The sequence below is a fragment of the Ovis aries genome, chromosome 1, assembly GCF_016772045.2.
Source record: "Ovis aries strain OAR_USU_Benz2616 breed Rambouillet chromosome 1, ARS-UI_Ramb_v3.0, whole genome shotgun sequence".
NCBI lineage: Eukaryota > Metazoa > Chordata > Mammalia > Artiodactyla > Bovidae > Ovis > Ovis aries.
The window spans coordinates 38958553-38976641 of NC_056054.1; the positions used below are offsets into that span (position 1 = coordinate 38958553).

Consider the following 18089-nt stretch of genomic DNA (forward strand, 5'->3'; position numbering starts at 1 on the left):
CCCAACATGTGAACATTTTTTTTCTTATACTTAATAAAAATGATTGATGCCAGAGAACTTTTCCCCCTAAATTCAAGCAGTTCAACTTTGAAAAAGTTCCTCTAGTTGTTTGTCTTACTTTTAGTACTACTGCAAAAAAGAAAAACTTCATACCCGTAGGCTTTCCTCATATTATAGGGTCTAAAAATAGATTGATCTGAAGAAATGCTTTCAAATGATTTTGTATGTTGCCCACGGGGTTGTTCTGATCTTTTCTAATTATATATTTACTCAGAGGCCAAATATGTGAGGCAGATACATAAATGTGGCTATTTATTTTATGAGGAATGCAAAATACATCTGCTACACAGTAGCATGAATAATACTATTCAAGAGCTTACTGCAGTATCATATTTAATCTTTATATAGGCCCAGCGACAGACAAACATTTCCCTGATGGAATGTTATATAAAAGTCTTTATTGTCGGCTTCCTATCAGACAAGAATAGTTATAGGCAAGAAACAAATAAAATGACAAAAGTTAATGTTTTGACTAAACTCTTCTTCAAAACTGACTACATAGTTAAGTTCAAGATAAAACATTGTCTACAACAATAGCTATCCCACTTTGTTTTGTTTAAAATTACTTTCTTATGATATTGCACGTATAAAAATCTTAGTACATAGCAAGCCTATAGTAAAATTTGAATGAGTTTGTTTACCTCTTTACTGTTTACTCCTCTGTTTATCTGTAATATGTCGTATTTACAAAGGATTTTTACTTTTAGTTTCACAGTTATTTTCTTTAAGAAGAGTTTTGTGCCCATGAAAGACTTTCCATTTGCCAGCTATGGCAGTTCAAGTTTATACGTGGAGACAAGGAGGTTCATCAGAGAACGTGTATTAGGAAACAGCAAGAATTGTTTTTCACACATGGATATAAGTTTACATCTGGCCAATCCAAAAGATTATGATTTCCAAAAGATGAGTTTGGTCAATGTTTAGTTTTCAAAATAGCCCTCACTTATATTGGGTTGCTTGTTACAATCCAACATAGGACATGGTCACTTTAGGATGGTTATCATTCCTCTGACTTGCGAGGGCAGAAATAGGGCTGAATCGAGAATTTGGATGAGCAACTTTGTTTTGCATTTGAGGGCTTCCAAGTGGCTTAGTGGTAAAGAATCTGCCTGCAGTGCAGGAGATACAGATTTGATCCCTGGATCAGAAAGATCCTCTGGAAAAGGAAATAGCAAGCCACTAGAGTATTCTTGCCTGGAAAATCCCATGAACAGAGGAGTCTGGTGGGCTACAATCCATGGGGTCACAAAAGAGTTGGACATGACTTAGCCACTAAATAACAATAAATTCTGTGCTGAAGCAGAAATACCTATTTGCTTAAATATGGGCTTCCTCTGTGGCTCAGCTAGTAAAGAATCCACCTGCAATGTGGGAGATCTGGGTTCATCCCTGGGTTGGGAAGATCCCCTGGCTACCTACTCCAGTATTCTGGCCTAAAGAATTCCACGGACTATATTGTCCATGGGGTCGCAAAGAGTCAGACACAACTGAGTGACTCACTTTTACTTTATACACAACTAGAAAATGCTTCAGTTCTTAGGTTTAATATATTTGACAGAGACAACTCCTAGATTTTATAGGAAGCCATTGGGCTCCAGAAGGTACATAGGGATGCCATTTCGCTGTCTTTCATACAACAGGAAAATAAAGTGTTTTCCTATACAAATGTCTTGGCAATCATTATAAATATCCTATGATGGAAAAGAATTTGTATAAGGTAGGTTTATCTAGGATTCTACCGTCTTGTTTTAGAGTACATATTACATAACTAATAGTAAAATTCCACTGTTTTTGTTCACACTGAATTTTTACAAATGTGGCTAATTCATACAAATAGTGAATTCTTTTAAACTGTATTAAATTCTTATTTTCTGTCAACGAAATCTGAATTACAAATCATTTATTTATATTTGAATCATATTCAGTTCAGTTCAGTCACTCAGTCATGTCCAACTCTTTGCGACCCTATGGACTGTAGCACGCCAGGCTTCCCAGTCCATCACCAACTCCCAGAGCTTGCTCAAACTCATGTCCATCGAGTCGGTGATGCCGTCCAACCGTCTCATCCTCTTTTGTCCCCTTCTCCTCCCACCTTTAATCTTTCCCAGCATCAGGGTCTTTTCCAAAAATCAGTTCTTCGCATCAGGTGGCCAAAGTATTGGAACTTCAGCTATACCATCAGTCCTTCCAATAAATATTCAGGACTGATTTCCTTCAGGATTGGCTGGCTTGATCTCCTTGCAGTCAAAAGCATCTATTCTTCGTCACTCAGCTTTCTTTTTAGTCCAACTCTCACATCCACACATGACTACTGGAAAAACCATAGCTTTGACTAGATGGACTTTTGTTGGCAAAGTAATTTCTCTGCTTTTTAATATGCTGTCTAGTTGGTCATAGCTTTTCTTCCAAGGAGCAAGTGTCTTTTAATTTCATGGCTGTAGTCATCATCTGCAGTGATTTTGGAGCCCCTCCAAATAAAGTCTCTCACTGTTTCCATTATTTCCCCATCTATTTGCCATGAAGTGATAGGACCGGATGCCATGACCTTAAGTTTTCTGAATGTTGAGTTTCAAGGCAACTTTTTCACTCTCCTCTTACACTTTCATCAAGAGACTCTTTAGTTCTTTTTCTCTTTCTGCCATAAGGGTGGTGTCATCTGTATATCTGTTACTGATATTTCTCCCAGCAATCTTGATTCCAGCTTGTGCTTTATCCAGCCTGGCATTTCAAATAATGTGCACTGCATATAAGTTAAATAAGCAGGGTGACAATATACAGCCTTGACGTACTCCTTTCCCGACTTGGAACCAATCTGTTGTTCCATGTCCAGTTCTAACTGTTGCTTCCTGACCTGCATAGAGATATCTCAGGAGGCAGGTCAGATGGTCTGGTATTCCCATTTCTTAAAGAATTTTCCACAGTTTGTTGTGATTCACACAGTCAAAGGCTTTGGTGTAGTCAATAAAGCAGAAGTAGATGCTTTTTTGGAACTTTCTTACTTTTTCGATGATCCAGCAGATGTTGGCAATTTGATCTCTAGTTCCTCTGCCTTTTCTAAATCCAGCTTGAACATCTGGAAGTTCACAGTTCACGTACTGTTGGAGAATTTTGAGCATTATTTTGCTAGCATGTGAGATGAGTGCAATTGCACAGTAGTTTGAACATTCTTTGGCATTGCTTTTCTTTGGGATTGGAAGGAAAATGGACCTTTTCCAGTCCTGTGGCCACTGCTGAGTTTTCCACATTTGCTGGCATATTGAGTGCAACGCTTTTACAGCATCATCTTTTAGGATTTGAAGTAGCTCAACTGGAATTCCATCACCTCCACTAGCTTTGTTCGTAGTGATGCTTCCTAAAGCCCACTTGACTTCGCATTCCAGGATGTCTGGCTCTAGGTGAGTGATCACACCATCGTGGTTATCTGAGTCTTGAAGATCTTTTTTGTATAGTTCTATGTATCCTTGGCACCTCTTCTTAATATCTTCTGCTTCTGTTCAGTCCATACCATTTCTGTCCTTAATTGTGCCCATCTTTGCATGAAATGTTCCCTTCAGTTCAGTTCAGTTCAGTCGCTCAGTCGTGCTCAGTCATGTCCAGCTCTTTGCGATCCCATGGACTGCAGCATGCCAAGCCTCACTGTCCATCACCAACTCCCGGAGTTTACTCAGACTCATGTCCATTGAGTTGATGATGCCATCCAACCATCATTCTCTGTCATCCCCTTCTCCTCCTGCCTTCAGTCTTTCCCAGCATCAGGGTCTTTTCAAATGAGTCAGTTCTTTGCATCAGGTGGCCAAAGTTATTGGAGCTTCAGCTTCAGCATCAGTCCTTCCAATGAATATTCAGGACTTCCTGAATATTCAGTGATTTCCTTTAGGATGGCCTGGTTGCATCTTCTTGCTGTCCAAGGGACTCTCAAGAGTCTTCTCCGACACCAAATGTTCCCTTGGTACCTCTAATTTTCTTGAAGAGATCTTTAGTCTTTCCTGTTCTATTGTTTTCCTGTATTTACATTGATCACTGAGGAAAGCTTTCTTATTTCCTTGTTATTCTTTGGAACTCTGCTTTCAAATGGGTATAACTTTCCTTTTCTTCTTTGCCTTCAGCTTCTCTTCTTTTCTCAGCCATTTGTAAGGCCTCATCAGACAATCATTTTACCTTTTTGGATTTCTTTTTCTTGGGGATCATCTTGATCACTGCCTCCTGTACAATGTCATGAACCTCCATCCATAGTTCTTCAGGCACTCTGTCTATCAGATCTAATCCCTTGAATCTATTTGTCACTTCCACTGTATAATCGTAAGGGATTTGATTAGGTCATACCTGAATAGTCTAGTGGTTTTCCCTACTTTCTTCAATTTAAGTCTGAATTTGGCAATAAGGAGTTCATGATCTGAGCCCAGTCTTGTTTTTACTGACTGTGTAGAGCTTCTCCATCTTTGGCTGCAAAGAATATAATCAATCTGATTTTGGTATTGACCATGTGGTGATGTCCATGTGTGGAGTCTTCTCTTTTGTTGGAAGAGGGTGTTTGCTATGACCAGTGCGTTCTCTTGGGAAAACTCTGTTAGCCTTTGACCTGCTTCATTTTGTACCTCAAGGCAAAATTTGCCTGTTACTCCAGGTATCTCTTGAGTTCCTACTTTTGCATTCCAGTCCCCTATAATGAAAAGGATGTCTTTTTTGGGTTTTAGTTCTAGAAGGTCTTGTAGGTCTTCATAGAACCATTCAACTTAAGCTTCTTCAGCATTACTGGTTGGAGCATAGACTTGGATTATTGTGATATTGAATGGAATATGAATCATATTAGGCAACTATAACCCAGAAAAATTACTTAAAGTTTTTTCTCTTTGTTTCCTGTTGAAATATTTGCATCACAGTCAAAACTCAAAATAGTATTTTAAGACCATTTTCAATATAACAAATATTTCATAACTAGTTGTTAATACTAAGGGATAAAGTACATGATATTATATTTTAGAAACTTTAATTAGGACTTAGTGAATTCCCTTCATGCTATTAAATGTTGAAAATACTTTAAATTCTAGAAAATTTTATAGAATCATAATTTGCTTTGTTTCATAAAGTCCACTACCGTCCAGTGAGTATATTAAATTAATATTCATTAATTTTATATAAACTATGTAACTTTACATAAAATATACCAGAAATTTGCACAAAATATAGCAGATCTTTTTCAAATACATGTTAATCTTTCATGCTATAATCATTCAGTATGAAAGAGTATGGGTAGCAAGATTACCCAAAATTCCACTTTAAAAACAGCCAAAAAAATTAAAACTATTCCCCTTAAGTGCATCACTGGCATGTTTAAAGAATATTGGGAAGATTTAGAAGTTATATAACTTCTAACCTATTATAATTTTAGCTATTTTATAAATATATAAAGAACTACATCTAATATTACTAGATTTAGCATTAACAAAAGGAGTTTGAAGCCTGTAAAACACTGATAGAACCATAATAGAACTGGTGAATACTGGTTAAAAAAAAAACAACTGTTTCTAATGCTTCTCTTTCATAAGAATGATTAAAAGTCATTAAGACTCATGGTGTGTGTTTGTTTTAAAAATTCTTTTGAGAAAAGACGTTTGGGTGGACTGGTGAACTAGGACCTGGAATTTACTGGTTAGTTCCTTCCACAACTGGCTGCAGGCTAAGAAAAGAAATAAAACCAGTAACAGAAGAAGCCCAACTTGTATACAGAGATGAAACAGGGGAATTATTTCTTACACAGGAGTTTAGGTAAGTTTTGTTTACTAAAGTTAGAGGCTGGATACTAGGCTGGATGTGTATCAGTAGCCTGCCTTCCATCCTTTCCTTTGGCTAGCTGCAAACCCCAGCCCCAGGTTCTAATCAGTAGTTCAACTCATCCACTAGGCATCTGACTGTGACCTTCTATTCATAGGTCTGGGATTGCCATTTATTTCTAGATTCCATATAGTTGGCAAGTCAACTTTAGTTACAAATTTACTGATGTCTCCTCCACTAGAAATAGGTCCTGTTAATTGTACTTATTGTCTTAGATAACTGTTTAATATGAAATCCAAATAGGATAATTCTCCCATATTCTACATATGTAAGATCTAGCTACCAGTAGAGAGGAAGAAAATAGATGGAGATCAGTGAAAAGAAAATGGGAACTTCTGTTTGAGTTCCTACTACATGTTGAGATACTGTGGTTGCTTTAGAAGTTTTATTATGTCCTGTAATGCTAGACAAAGTAGAATGTATATTTGGATACATTAACTCTATCATTCACAAATACTGTTTTTATTTTGTTCTTTTCCTATATGGTTTATTACAAGATATTGAGTATAGTTCCCTGTGCTATACAATAAGACCTTGTTGTTTATCAATTTCAAACTCCCAGTTTAGCCCTCCCCAGCTCTCCCTCCCGTTTGGCAGCCACAAGTTTATTCTCTGTGTCTGTGAGTCTGTTTCTGTTTCATAGATGAATTCATCACAAATATTGTTTAATGCCTTGATACTACTTCCTTTTGAAAGTTATCCTCATCAAAACCTTCTTCAATCTAGTTGCCTTAGAGATAAATAATTTGCTTTTTTTTTTATTTAGGTCAACTTTATCAGATATATTTGAAGTAATTGATTTAGACGGAAATGGTCTTCTTAGTCTTGAAGAATATAATTTTTTTGAATTGAGAACAAGCGGTGAGAAATGTGATGAAGATGCTTGGGCTGTCTGCAGAGGTAAGCATTTTTTCTTAATGGATGTGTTATATACATATATATACCCTTTCATCCTTAACAAGTGAAATATCAAATTTCTCCATCGAATATTATAGCAGTTAGGACAGTTTAAAAATAGTAGCATTGTTTGTAGATCATAACAAATTAAACATTTATTTTTCTTAAATTGGTAGTTGGTATAGCACTCAAGTTAAAAGAAAATGTAAGTTACTTACTCATAATTACTGCGTTCTTTGGAGCTTAGAATATAAACAACTTTGTCTTAGCCCTGATAGTAAAGGTGAAGAGACCCAAACTGTGCCCAGAAGAGGGCAGCAAAGAGTTTACAGGCTAGAGTTTCACTAAAAATTAAGAGGTTTCTAGGAAATTGTTTATGTATGTTAAGAATTGTTTTGTTTTTTGTATTTGAGTTGAATTAAGAAAGTCCATCCATGGATGTATAGAAGCCAAAAATACTAAAATGGGCAGAGAAAAATACTGAGAGTGAGGCAAAGTCAGTTGTTACTTGGGAAAAGACTGAAAAGAGGGTAGAGCTTATGTATTTAAGCTAAGGACTAAAAGGTCAAAGGAGAAAGCCAGAAAACCATAGCCAACTGTAAATCATAGAGCAAGAAGTTTGAGGAGGTTGGAATGTAGTCAAGAGAGAGATTAACTCACATGTTGCTGTCACTGGAGTAGTAATGTGTCCTAATCCTCTGGTTCTTGAAATGGTCTTGGCAGTCAGTGAACTAGGGACGAATCTGATAAATCTGTTTTTCTAAAAAGCAAGTAAAGTAGAAGTATTATTAATATAAAGTTTTTTTTTAACTCTCTTTTATTAACTTTTTATTTTGTATTAGGGTATAGCTGATTAACAGTGTTTTTAACTGAAGGTTTATGTAGTGTAATCAATAACAGGAAATACATATTGATTTATAATTTTAAACTTTGATTAACAAGATTGTAACACATAATAGAGTATTAGTTTTAGGAAGATGCAATCATCCTGTAACTTTATTGATATAATATTTTGATTCTCTTTGTCCCTTTGTCCATATGTCAGTTTGTATGGGTATTTTCTGAGTTCTCTGTTCTAGTCCACTGAACTATTTGTCTCATCTTTGACCAATATCACACTTCTCTTGATTACTGTAGCTTTAAAGGAAGTCTTGAAATTGGGTATTAACAAACTTTAAAAAATTAATGGAGAATTGATAATTTTAAGTTTTCAAAGTAGATTAGTTATTGATAGTCTCTATAGCATTATATCTAGATACATTATTCTTGAAAGTAATTATTTCTTTGTATTATATATCAAATATTAATGTTTTCATCTTGCTCTTCTACTTAGTAGCTCCAACTTCCATTTTAGTGGTTACTGTATCTCTCTATGATCTAATTTAATCTACATTTCCTTTTTTGTCTTTACAAAAGTTATGCATCACTTTCCAAACTCTGAGCATTTTAAACTATTAATCAACCAGTTTTAAAACAGCTATGTCTCTGCCTCTTTTCTCACAGTAACGTGTATTAAAGAGATGTCTCAAATAAGAGTACCCATTTTCCTTGGGCATATTGGAAAATAAAATCTTTCTTTGTTGTAGGGCAGTTAACAGAATATAATCCAAAATGAGTAGCTGTTTTTTATCTATTTCATAGTCACAGTCAAGAATTATATATAGATATTGCTACATGAATTTTTGCTTATAAACAATGTTAAAATGGGCATACTTAGATTTGTGGGGGACATTCATGGACTTCAAAGTGTTCCCTATTATCTAACAGTTTTTTAAGGACCAGGGGACAATTCTGTTAAAATTAAAGCAGTTAAGCATATAATAGTTCTCCTTGAATCTGGCACCATTCACTTTTCCCTTTTGAAATACCAGTAGTTTGGGAGATGTTACATCAAATTCATTTGGATTTAAGTGGCAAGTAATTTTAATTTTTGAAATATAATACTGGCTTCAGCAGTATATACCCTAATTTTTGAAATACATGTTAGTATATACTCTGATAAGCAAGCAGGTTGGAATTTACCCAGAAAAATTAAGATTTCTTCTAATTTTGAAATATATTTGTATATTTATGACTTTAGCTCTTGTTGAAAAACTAAGTCATACACTGTGATAGTGCTTATGCTGAGTTGTGGGAAGTTAGAACAGTATCTCTCAAACATGTTTCGAACCATTCTTTTTTTTTTAAACATGGTCTTTGTTTATTTATTAATTTATTTACTTTTGGCTGTGCTGAGTCTTCGTTGCTGGGCACAGGCTTTCTCTAGTTGCAGTGAGTGGGGTCTGTTCTCTAGTTGCAGGGCGTGGGCTCAGTAGTTGTGGCGTGCGTGCTCTAGGGCACAGGCTCAGCAGTTGTGTCACACAGACTTAGTCGCCCTACAGCATATGGAATCTTCCCAGGCCAGAGATCGAACCTGTGTCCTCCGCATTGGCAGGAGAATCTTAACCACTGGACCACCAGGAAAGTCCTTGAGCCGTTCTTATTTCACTTTGATAGTGCTCACAGATTCTTAAGGCTTCCTTCAAAATAAACATTTATGAATAACAATATAGCCATTTTAGTAAATGTATAAACTTAGAAAAAAATATGTAAGGAAGAAACTTTTGGTTGTTTTGACAGAGAATTTTGATACCAAGAAAAATGAACTAACAAGACAGGGCTTTATGGATCTGAATCTGATGGAAGCCAACGATCGAGAAGGGGATCCTCGTGATCTCTGGGTAACTCTGCACTCAATGGGCTACAATAAAGCTCTGGAACTGACGGAGGTAAAGCAGTCTTAAAGTTTCCTGTGGGTGTAATGTACATAATATTTTGCCCCACGAACATTTTCTTGACACAGGAGTTTTGAATTGGGCTCTCAAATCCTTGAACTTCAATATACAAATGAATCCTGGGTGCAACAGTATGTTTCTGCTAGTTTATGCAAGCTCTTATATAAAATTTAATTGCTCACAACATTTTAATAATTCAGGAACAAAAGTAGTTTGAGCATATGATATACGGGAAAAAGATTGGTAATACGAAAAGTTATATTTCTTAATTGGTGATGGCTGTTTGAGTTGCTAAAATTTCAACAGTTGCTTCTACTCTGAGACTTCAGAGACTCTTTGTCCTAATAGAATAAAAGCCCTCCTGTAATAAGGAGAATATGTCTGTATGAGAACTGGAATTCTGATCTTTTCACATGGGTACTCCTTGGGTTAATATTTGTAAAACACTTGAAACAGTGCTTGGCTCTTATAAAGCACTATGTATGTATTAGCTATGATTATCATAATTTATTAACATGTAAAGTATAAAAGTTGAATAAGACTCACATAAACCAGAGGAATAATAAAAATTAAGGCCTATTTCTTAAATTTTATATTTTTTTGTCCTTTAATAAAGTTTAATATAAAGGAGATCAGTCCTGGGTGTTCTTTGGAAGGACTGATGCTAAAGCTGAAACTCCAATACTTTGGCCACCTCACGCAAAGAGTTGACTCATTGGAAAAGACTCTGATGCTGGGAGGGATTGGGGCCAAGAGGAAAAGGTGATGACAGAGGATGAGATGGCTGGATGGCATCACCGACTCGATGGACTTGAGTTTGAGTGAACTCTGGGAGTTGGTGATGGACAGGGAGGCCTGGCGTGCTGCAGTTCATGGGGTCGCAAAGAGTCGGACACGACTGAGCGACTGAACTGAACTGAACTGAATCTGTCAATAATATTGTGTCTGCTACACATGCTTCCATTTAACAGAGGAGTTAGTTAAGAGACGATTGTGGCATTTTAAGTTAAGAGCAGATATAGCATTTAAGATTAAGTTACGGTAAGATTTAAGTTAAGAGCAGATGATAGCGTTTGCTGATATCATTGACTTTTGAAATCACAAGTAAGAAGGATTTCTGAGATAAAGATCTTTTATTTAAATTTTTTAAATTTACTTAATAGGTAATAGATTCCATTGTTTGAAGTTCCAAAAGTAAAAAATTTATATGTATATATACAGTGAAACTGTCAAAGGATAATCAGACTACCACTCAATAGCTGAAATAAAAAGATAAAACTGAACTAATTGCTTACTACAAGGGAGAGCTATGCTGGTCAGAATATTCATCTTATTTATAAAGAGCATTGGGGAAGTATGGTTATTCAGATGAGACTGTTGGTTGATTGATATACTCAGTGGTATATTTATTTACTTTGAGTCTGTCTGTGATTGCTTGACTTTCAAAAGTGAAGAGCCAACCCTAGCTGACTTACAGAAGTGTATTTATTGAGGTGAGTTGTTGCAGATCAATTGAACAGATTTGAAACAAGTTCTGGAGCGAGAGATCAAGGTGGCAGAATAAAAGGACTTGGAGTTCACCGCTTCCCACAAATGTATCAAAAATACATCTACACGTGGAGTAATTCTCACAGATTGCCTACTAGACACTAACAAATCTCATATAGAATCAAAGCTACCAGAAAGCTCACCATGTACAGGTAGGGTGAAAATAAAAGGAATCAGAATGAGACAGAGCTATACCCCTGGGAGGGATCTGTGAAAGAGAAAAGATTCCTTCACCCTGGGAACCCCCTTCGCCAACTGGGAGATCAGCTGGGCAGAAGGGGAGATTCAGAGGCTTGGCAGAGAGTCAGCAGCTGGCTTGGAGCAGGCAGAACAGATTGAGACCAGCATTAATGGTCCTGGCCACCTCGCTGCATCCCCTAGCCTGAGAGTTGCATCTGCGGGTGTGCACAGTGGCTCGGTGGTGAAACTCAGACTTCAGCAGACAGACCTGGGTATAGGACTAAAGTTGGCTATGTGGAAACAGCTTGAAGGGGCTAGAGTGTTGTCCAGGCTGCAACTGGGAGTGTGCACAGAACAAAGCCTGAGTCCACTATAGAAGTTTGCTGTTATGCAAGCAAAGGGAGGGGAGGGGCTGTATCCTAGCAGCCTCACTCTCCAGTGACTTCACGGTGGATGCAGCTCTGCCTCCACAAGTTCTCGGAGCATGTAAGCTCTGCACTTGTCCACATGCAGAGGCAGAGCTGAAATCTGAGCTGACCCCCAGGACTGCTTGATTTCAGAAGCTGGGCTGGAATCAGCCTTGTCCTGCGGCTTTGCAACTTTGGTGGATGTATGTTGCCAGGACCTTTATAATCTCAGTGCCTGTGGAATGTCTGCATGGATTTGCTCCCACAGCTGGGGCAGGTCTGGAGTTAGCAGCTGCAGATTTTGTGGGTGTGCACATGTAGAGATAGCGCTGTGGTCTGCCCTGATTCCCTAGTGAACACATATAGTTGTGTTCAGGAGCACAACTATATGTGACTTCAGTGAAACTGCACAAGGTTCCTATACTGGTGGCTCCATGAACACAGTGCCTAAGGAACATCCAGGTTGACTGCCTGATTCCCAGGCTGAGATGAGGTAGGCAACATTCCATAGATGAGGTTCTACAGAAACGTTGCAGGCCAGAAGAGAGAAGCAAGTCCTGAAAGGAAAAAACTGGCATCAAGGATAATCTACCCAGCAAGAGTATTATTTAGACTAGAAGGAGGAGATAAATTTTTCAGTAAGCAAAAGCTAAAAGAATACTAAATTCTTTTTAGTATTTAGTAATGCTAAACCTATACTAAAAGAAATACTGAAAGTTATTGTATAAATAGAAAAGAAATAATCTACAGAAAAGAGAAAATCACAATCAAATAAGGCAGTATATGTAAAAAAAAAACTTTGTGAAAGTGATAATAACCACAATAAACAGCAAAAGGGTAAATGTGAAGATGTAAAAAAGGACATCAAAATAAAATGTAGGGGAAGGGAGTAAGAAAATATACATTTTTTTTAAGAGTGTGTTTAAGCCTATATGACTCCCAGTCTAAAGCAAACAGATATAGTGATAGATTAGCATACTTGAAAAATAAGGTAACCACAAATCAAAAGCATTCAGTAGATTCACAGAAAACAAAACCAAGAAAGCTCAAGCATAATGCAAAAGAAAACCATAAAACCACAAAAGGAAAAACAAAAAGAAGAACAAAGAGGAAATGCAAAATCAATTGGAAAAATAAGATTTAAATGAAAATAAATATGTATTTATCAATAACTTAAATGTCAATGGACTGAATGCTCCAATCAAAAGACATAGAGTGGCAGTTGGATAATAAAACAAGAGCCTACCATATGCTGCCTGCAAGAAACCCACTAAAGGTGAAGGACACACACAGATCAAAAGTGAGAGGATGGAAAAAGATATTTCATGCAAATGGAAATGACAAGAAATCACGTAGGTGGCAGTACTGATATCAGACAAAATAGACTTTAAAGGCCATAAAGAAAGATAAAGAACACTATATAATGATAAAAGGATCAATACAAGAAGAGAACATAACACCCATTAACATATGTGCACCCAGTATAGAAGTACCTAAATGCATTAAAAAAAAAAAACAGATATAAAGGGAGAAATTGAGAATATAATAATTGTAGGAGACTTTAACACCCCACTAGGGCTTCCCTAGTGGCTTAGAGGGTAAAGTGTCCGCCTGCAATGCAGGAGACCCGGGTTCAATCCCTGAGTTGGGAAGATCCTTTGGAGAAGGAGACGGCAACCCACTCCAGTATTCTTGCCTGGAAAATCCCATAGACGGAGGAGCCTGGGAGGCTGCAGTCCATGCGGTCGCAAAGGGTCGGACACGACTGAGCGACTTCACTTTAACACCTACTGACATCAATGGACAGATATTTGAGACAGAACTTCAGTAAGACAACAGAGATCCTAAATGACATAAAAGATCAGTTAGACTTAATTGCTATTTTCATGACCTTGCATCAAAAAAAAAAAACACCACATTCTTTTCAAATGCACATTGAATATTCTTTAGGCTCGACCACATGCAGGGATACAAAACAAGCCTCAACAAATTTAAGAGGACAGAAATTATTTCAAGCATCTATTCTGACCCATAATACCATGAAACTGGAAGTCAACCACAGAGAAATAAGAAAAAATGATTACATGGAGATTAAACAACATGCTACAAAGTGGGTCAATAATGAAATCAAAGAGGAAATTTAAAAAGCACCTTGAGACAAATGACAGCCACGCAGACTGTTCAGTTCAGTCACTCAGTCGTGTCCAACTCTTTGCGACCTCATGGACTGCAGCACATCAGGCTTCCCAGTCCATCACCAACTCCCAGAGCTTGCTCAAACTCATGTCCGTTGAGTTGGTGATGCCATCCAACCATCTCATCCTCTGCCATCCCCTTCTCCTGCCTTCAATCTTTCCCAGCATCAGGGTCCCTTCAAATGAGTCAGTTCTTTGCATCAGGTGGCCAAAGTATTGAGTTTCAGCTTCAGCATAAGTCCTTCCAATGAATATTCAGGACTGATTTCCTTTAGGATGGACTGGTTGGATCTCCTTGCAGTCCAAAGGACTCTCAAGAGTCTTCTCCAACACCACAGTTCAAAAGCATCAATTCTTCAGCGCTCAGCTTTCCTCATAGAATGCAGCAAAATCTATAGGATGGAACAAAAGCAGCCCTAAGAGGGGTCAGTTATTCTCAGAGCATCTGCTGCTGCTGCTGCTGCTGCTGCTGCTGCTGCTGCTGCTGCTGCTGCTGCTGCACGCTTCAGTTGTGTCCGACTCTGTGCGACCCCATGGACGGCAGCCCACCAGGCTCCCCCATCCCTGGGATTCTCCAGGCAAGAACACTGGAGTGGGTTGCCATTTCCTTCTCCAATGCATGAAAGTGAAAAGTGAAAGTGAAGTCACTCAGTCGTTATTTTATATATATTATACTCTCTTCTAGTAATTTGATATGCCTTAGAGATAACCATAATTTAATCATTTGAGCTAAACTATTTCATGGTAAGGAAGTAGATTTTTACAAGGAGACTAGGCTACTTATTGTATGTCAAGCCTATATTGTCCTTTTTATTTTTTAATATAACCCCATCAACAAATGATACTATGTCAGGATTTGGTATTGAAGTGTCCAAAAATTTTGTTCTGAGTATGGATACTTCCTGATCTATAGAATCATAATGAGGAAATTCTCCTTATTCAGTAAGGGTTATAGAGTTGTTGGATTGAAAATATTATACCAGCAAATGGTAATTCAGTGAGAAAGTAATAATTCATAATTAATTAATTGGTATAAAAATGTTGAATGTTTCCATTAATGATGGGGATATACACATGTGGTAACATTTTATTTAAAGGATTAATAAAAAACCTAAAGGTATTTTGACTAATTTAGTTTTGACTGATATCTGGAAGTACTCTGAGACAGTGAGGCTATTCAATTAAGGTATTGCCTTTGATGGGCAGTGATTCTTTGATATGTGCTATGTTATTGAGTTAATATACCTAGAGCATGACCTAACGTTTTCATATTTGTAAAAACAAGAAAAGAAAGCTTTATGATAATATAGGAAGAATCCATTTATAATCTTACGAGCTGTGTTCTAATTGGTTTGAATATGTCTGTGGAGGATTTTGCCCATAAGGTTTCTGGAACCATAGCTATTTCTTTGGCAGTTTCCTGAATTATATATTATGTAATTAATCTAATATCTAGTTGAGCTATATTTTGACCCCACCTATTAAATTAGTAGCTATTGTGTCACAAAGACTAACCAAAGTATCAGTTATAAGTTAGGATTTAGGAAATGGCTTAGGATTGTTTGTTAATCTCATTAATTGAATGGTTTTAGTAAACCAAAATTTATTTTATATTAAGCATTCTTTAGGTTACTATACCGGCCTCTCTGGTGACTCAGTGGTAAAGAATCTGCCTGCAAAGCAGAAGCATCAGGAGACACAGGTTCGATCCCTGAGTCAGGAACATTCCCCTGGAGGAGGGCATGACAACCCACTCCAGTATTCTTGCTTGGAGAATCCTGTGGACAGAAGAGCCTGGTGGGCTACAGTCCATACCCAGGGTCGCAAAGAGTCAGACATGACTGAAGCGACTTAGTACACACACACGCAAGTTACTATATACTCTGAGTTTGTCTTACCTTTTCCTACCTTATTTTTTAAATTAAATCCCCTAATTTAGTTTTAGAATTATAGATTATCCATTCCCTCTATCAATTTATCAAGGTAGAACCTCTTTCAAAGTGCAGTATAACTTCTTTTTTGTTGTTTTTTCCAACTTTTTATTTTGTATTGATGTAGAGCTGATGAACAATGTGATAGTTTCAGGTGAACAGCAAAGGGACTCAGCTATACATATGCATGTATCTGTTCTCCTCCAAACTCCCCTCCCATCCAGGCTGCCACATAACATTGAGCAGAATTCCATGTGAACAGCATGACTTCTTTATTGTTCCTCCTGCAAGTACATTGCCCTTGTATCACCATAACAATAATTTGCTGTTTTATTGAATGTTGATGAACAAATATATGTCTAGTTTGGTTTTTTTTTTCCTTTTTTTACTTCTTTTTTAAAAAATAATTTCATGGTATAAAATCTTTTTAGAATTCAGAACTGGAAAATTTTTACTTCATTTTCTTTATATTTTGAGAGCGATGTAATATATTCTGTTTCACTTTTATCTTTGCTAACATGTAGCTAAGAGCCACATTTTGTGCAAAACTTAGGTAGCATACCCTAATCTAGGTTTTCTTATTCCTGTCTTCCTGATCTTCCTTTTTATATATTGTTAATACTTTTACAATTAACAATTTATAATGAATAGTTTTCTTCCTTGTTGTATGCCTCCTATTTTACTTAATATAGTAAAAAAAAAAAAAAAAAGATAAGTAAATAGAAGGTTAAACCCATGAACAGACCAAAAAAGAAAAGGATAAAGGGGCACCTTTTTTATGTAGATAAGATTTTATTTAAAAATTTCAGGGAATGCATCTTTAATAAAGACCTTTTAAGATGTTTATGTTCAGTAACAGGTGAACTCTTTTTTTTTTTTTTTTTTACTTTACAATACTGTATTGGTTTTGCCATACATTGACATGAATCCACCATGGGTGTACATGCGTTCCCAAACATGAACCCCCATCCCACCTCCCTCCCCATAACATCCCTCTTGGTCATCCCTGTGCACCAGCCCCAAGCATGCTGTATCCTGCGTCGGACATAGACTGGCGATTCAATTCTTACATGATAGTATACATGTTTCAATGCCATTCTCCCAAATCATCCCACCCTCTCCCTCTCCCTCTGAGTCCAAAAGTCCGCTATGCACATCTGTGTCTTTTTGCTGTCTTGCATACAGGGTCACCATTGCCATCTTTCTGAATTCCATATATATGTGTTAGTATACTATATTGGTGTTTTTCTTTCTGGCTTACTTCACGCTGTATAATCGGCTCCAGTTTCATCCATCTCATCAGAACTGATTCAAATGAATTCTTTTTAACGGCTGAGTAATACTCCATTGTGTATGTGTACCACAGCTTTCTTATCCATTCATCTGCTGATGGACATCTAGGTTGTTTCCGTGTCCTGGCTATTATAAACAGTGCTGCGATGAACATTGGGGTACATGTGTCTCTTTCAATTCTGGTTTCCTCGGTGTGTATGCCCAGCAGTGGGATTGCTGGGTCATAAGGTAGTTCTATTTGCAATTTTTTAAGGAATCTCCACACTGTTCTCCATAGTGACTGTGCTAGTTTGCATTCCCACCAACAGTGTAGGAGGGTTCCCTTTCTCCACACCCTCTCCAGCATTTATTGCTTGCGGATTTTTGGATCGCAGATCAAATGAAATAGATAACTAAGACTTGGAAAATGGTTAAAATAATACTGGAATCTATTCAGTACTGAAAATTCAGTACTTTAAAATGCAACAATCATCAATCAGTTCAGTCGGTCAGTCATGTCCAACTCTTTGCAACCCCATGGACTGTAGCACGCCAGGCTTCCCTGTCCATCACCAACTCCCGGAGCTTGCTCAGACTCATGTCCATCGAATCAGTGATGCCATCCAACCATCTCATCCTCTGTCGTCCCCTTCTTCTCCTGCCTTCAGTCTTTCCCAGCATCAGAGTCTTTTCTTTGCATCAGGTGGCCAAAGTATTGGAGTTTCAGCTTCAGCATCAGTCTTTCCAATGAATATTCAGGACTGATTTCCTTTAGGATGGACTGGTTGGATCTCCTTGCAGTCCAAGGGACTCTTAAGAGTCTTCTCCAACACCACAGTTCAAAAGCATCAATTCTTTGGCCCTCAGCTTTCTTTATGGTCCAGCTCTCACATCCATACATGACTACTGGAAAAAACCATAGCTTTGACTAGATGGACCTTTGTTGGTAAAGTAATGTCTTTGCTTTTTAATATGTTGTCTAGGTTGGTCATA

General features: G+C 37.3%; 1 protein-coding gene across 6 annotated transcripts in view; it reads left to right on the plus strand.

Annotated features, from left to right (window-relative positions):
* Window positions 1-18089, plus strand: part of EFCAB7 (EF-hand calcium binding domain 7) — a 70590-nt gene that overhangs the window by 32895 nt on the left and 19606 nt on the right. For all 6 annotated transcript variants that reach the window (XR_006059753.2, XM_060410457.1, XM_042249119.2 and 3 more), the window contains 3 exons: window positions 5669-5826; window positions 6659-6792; window positions 9409-9557. Coding sequence is in view for 5 of the 6 variants with exons in the window: in XM_060410457.1 (XP_060266440.1) it covers window positions 5669-5826; window positions 6659-6792; window positions 9409-9557 (441 nt within the window). In the remaining variant the exon portion in view is untranslated. The remainder of the gene's footprint in view (window positions 1-5668; window positions 5827-6658; window positions 6793-9408; window positions 9558-18089) is intronic.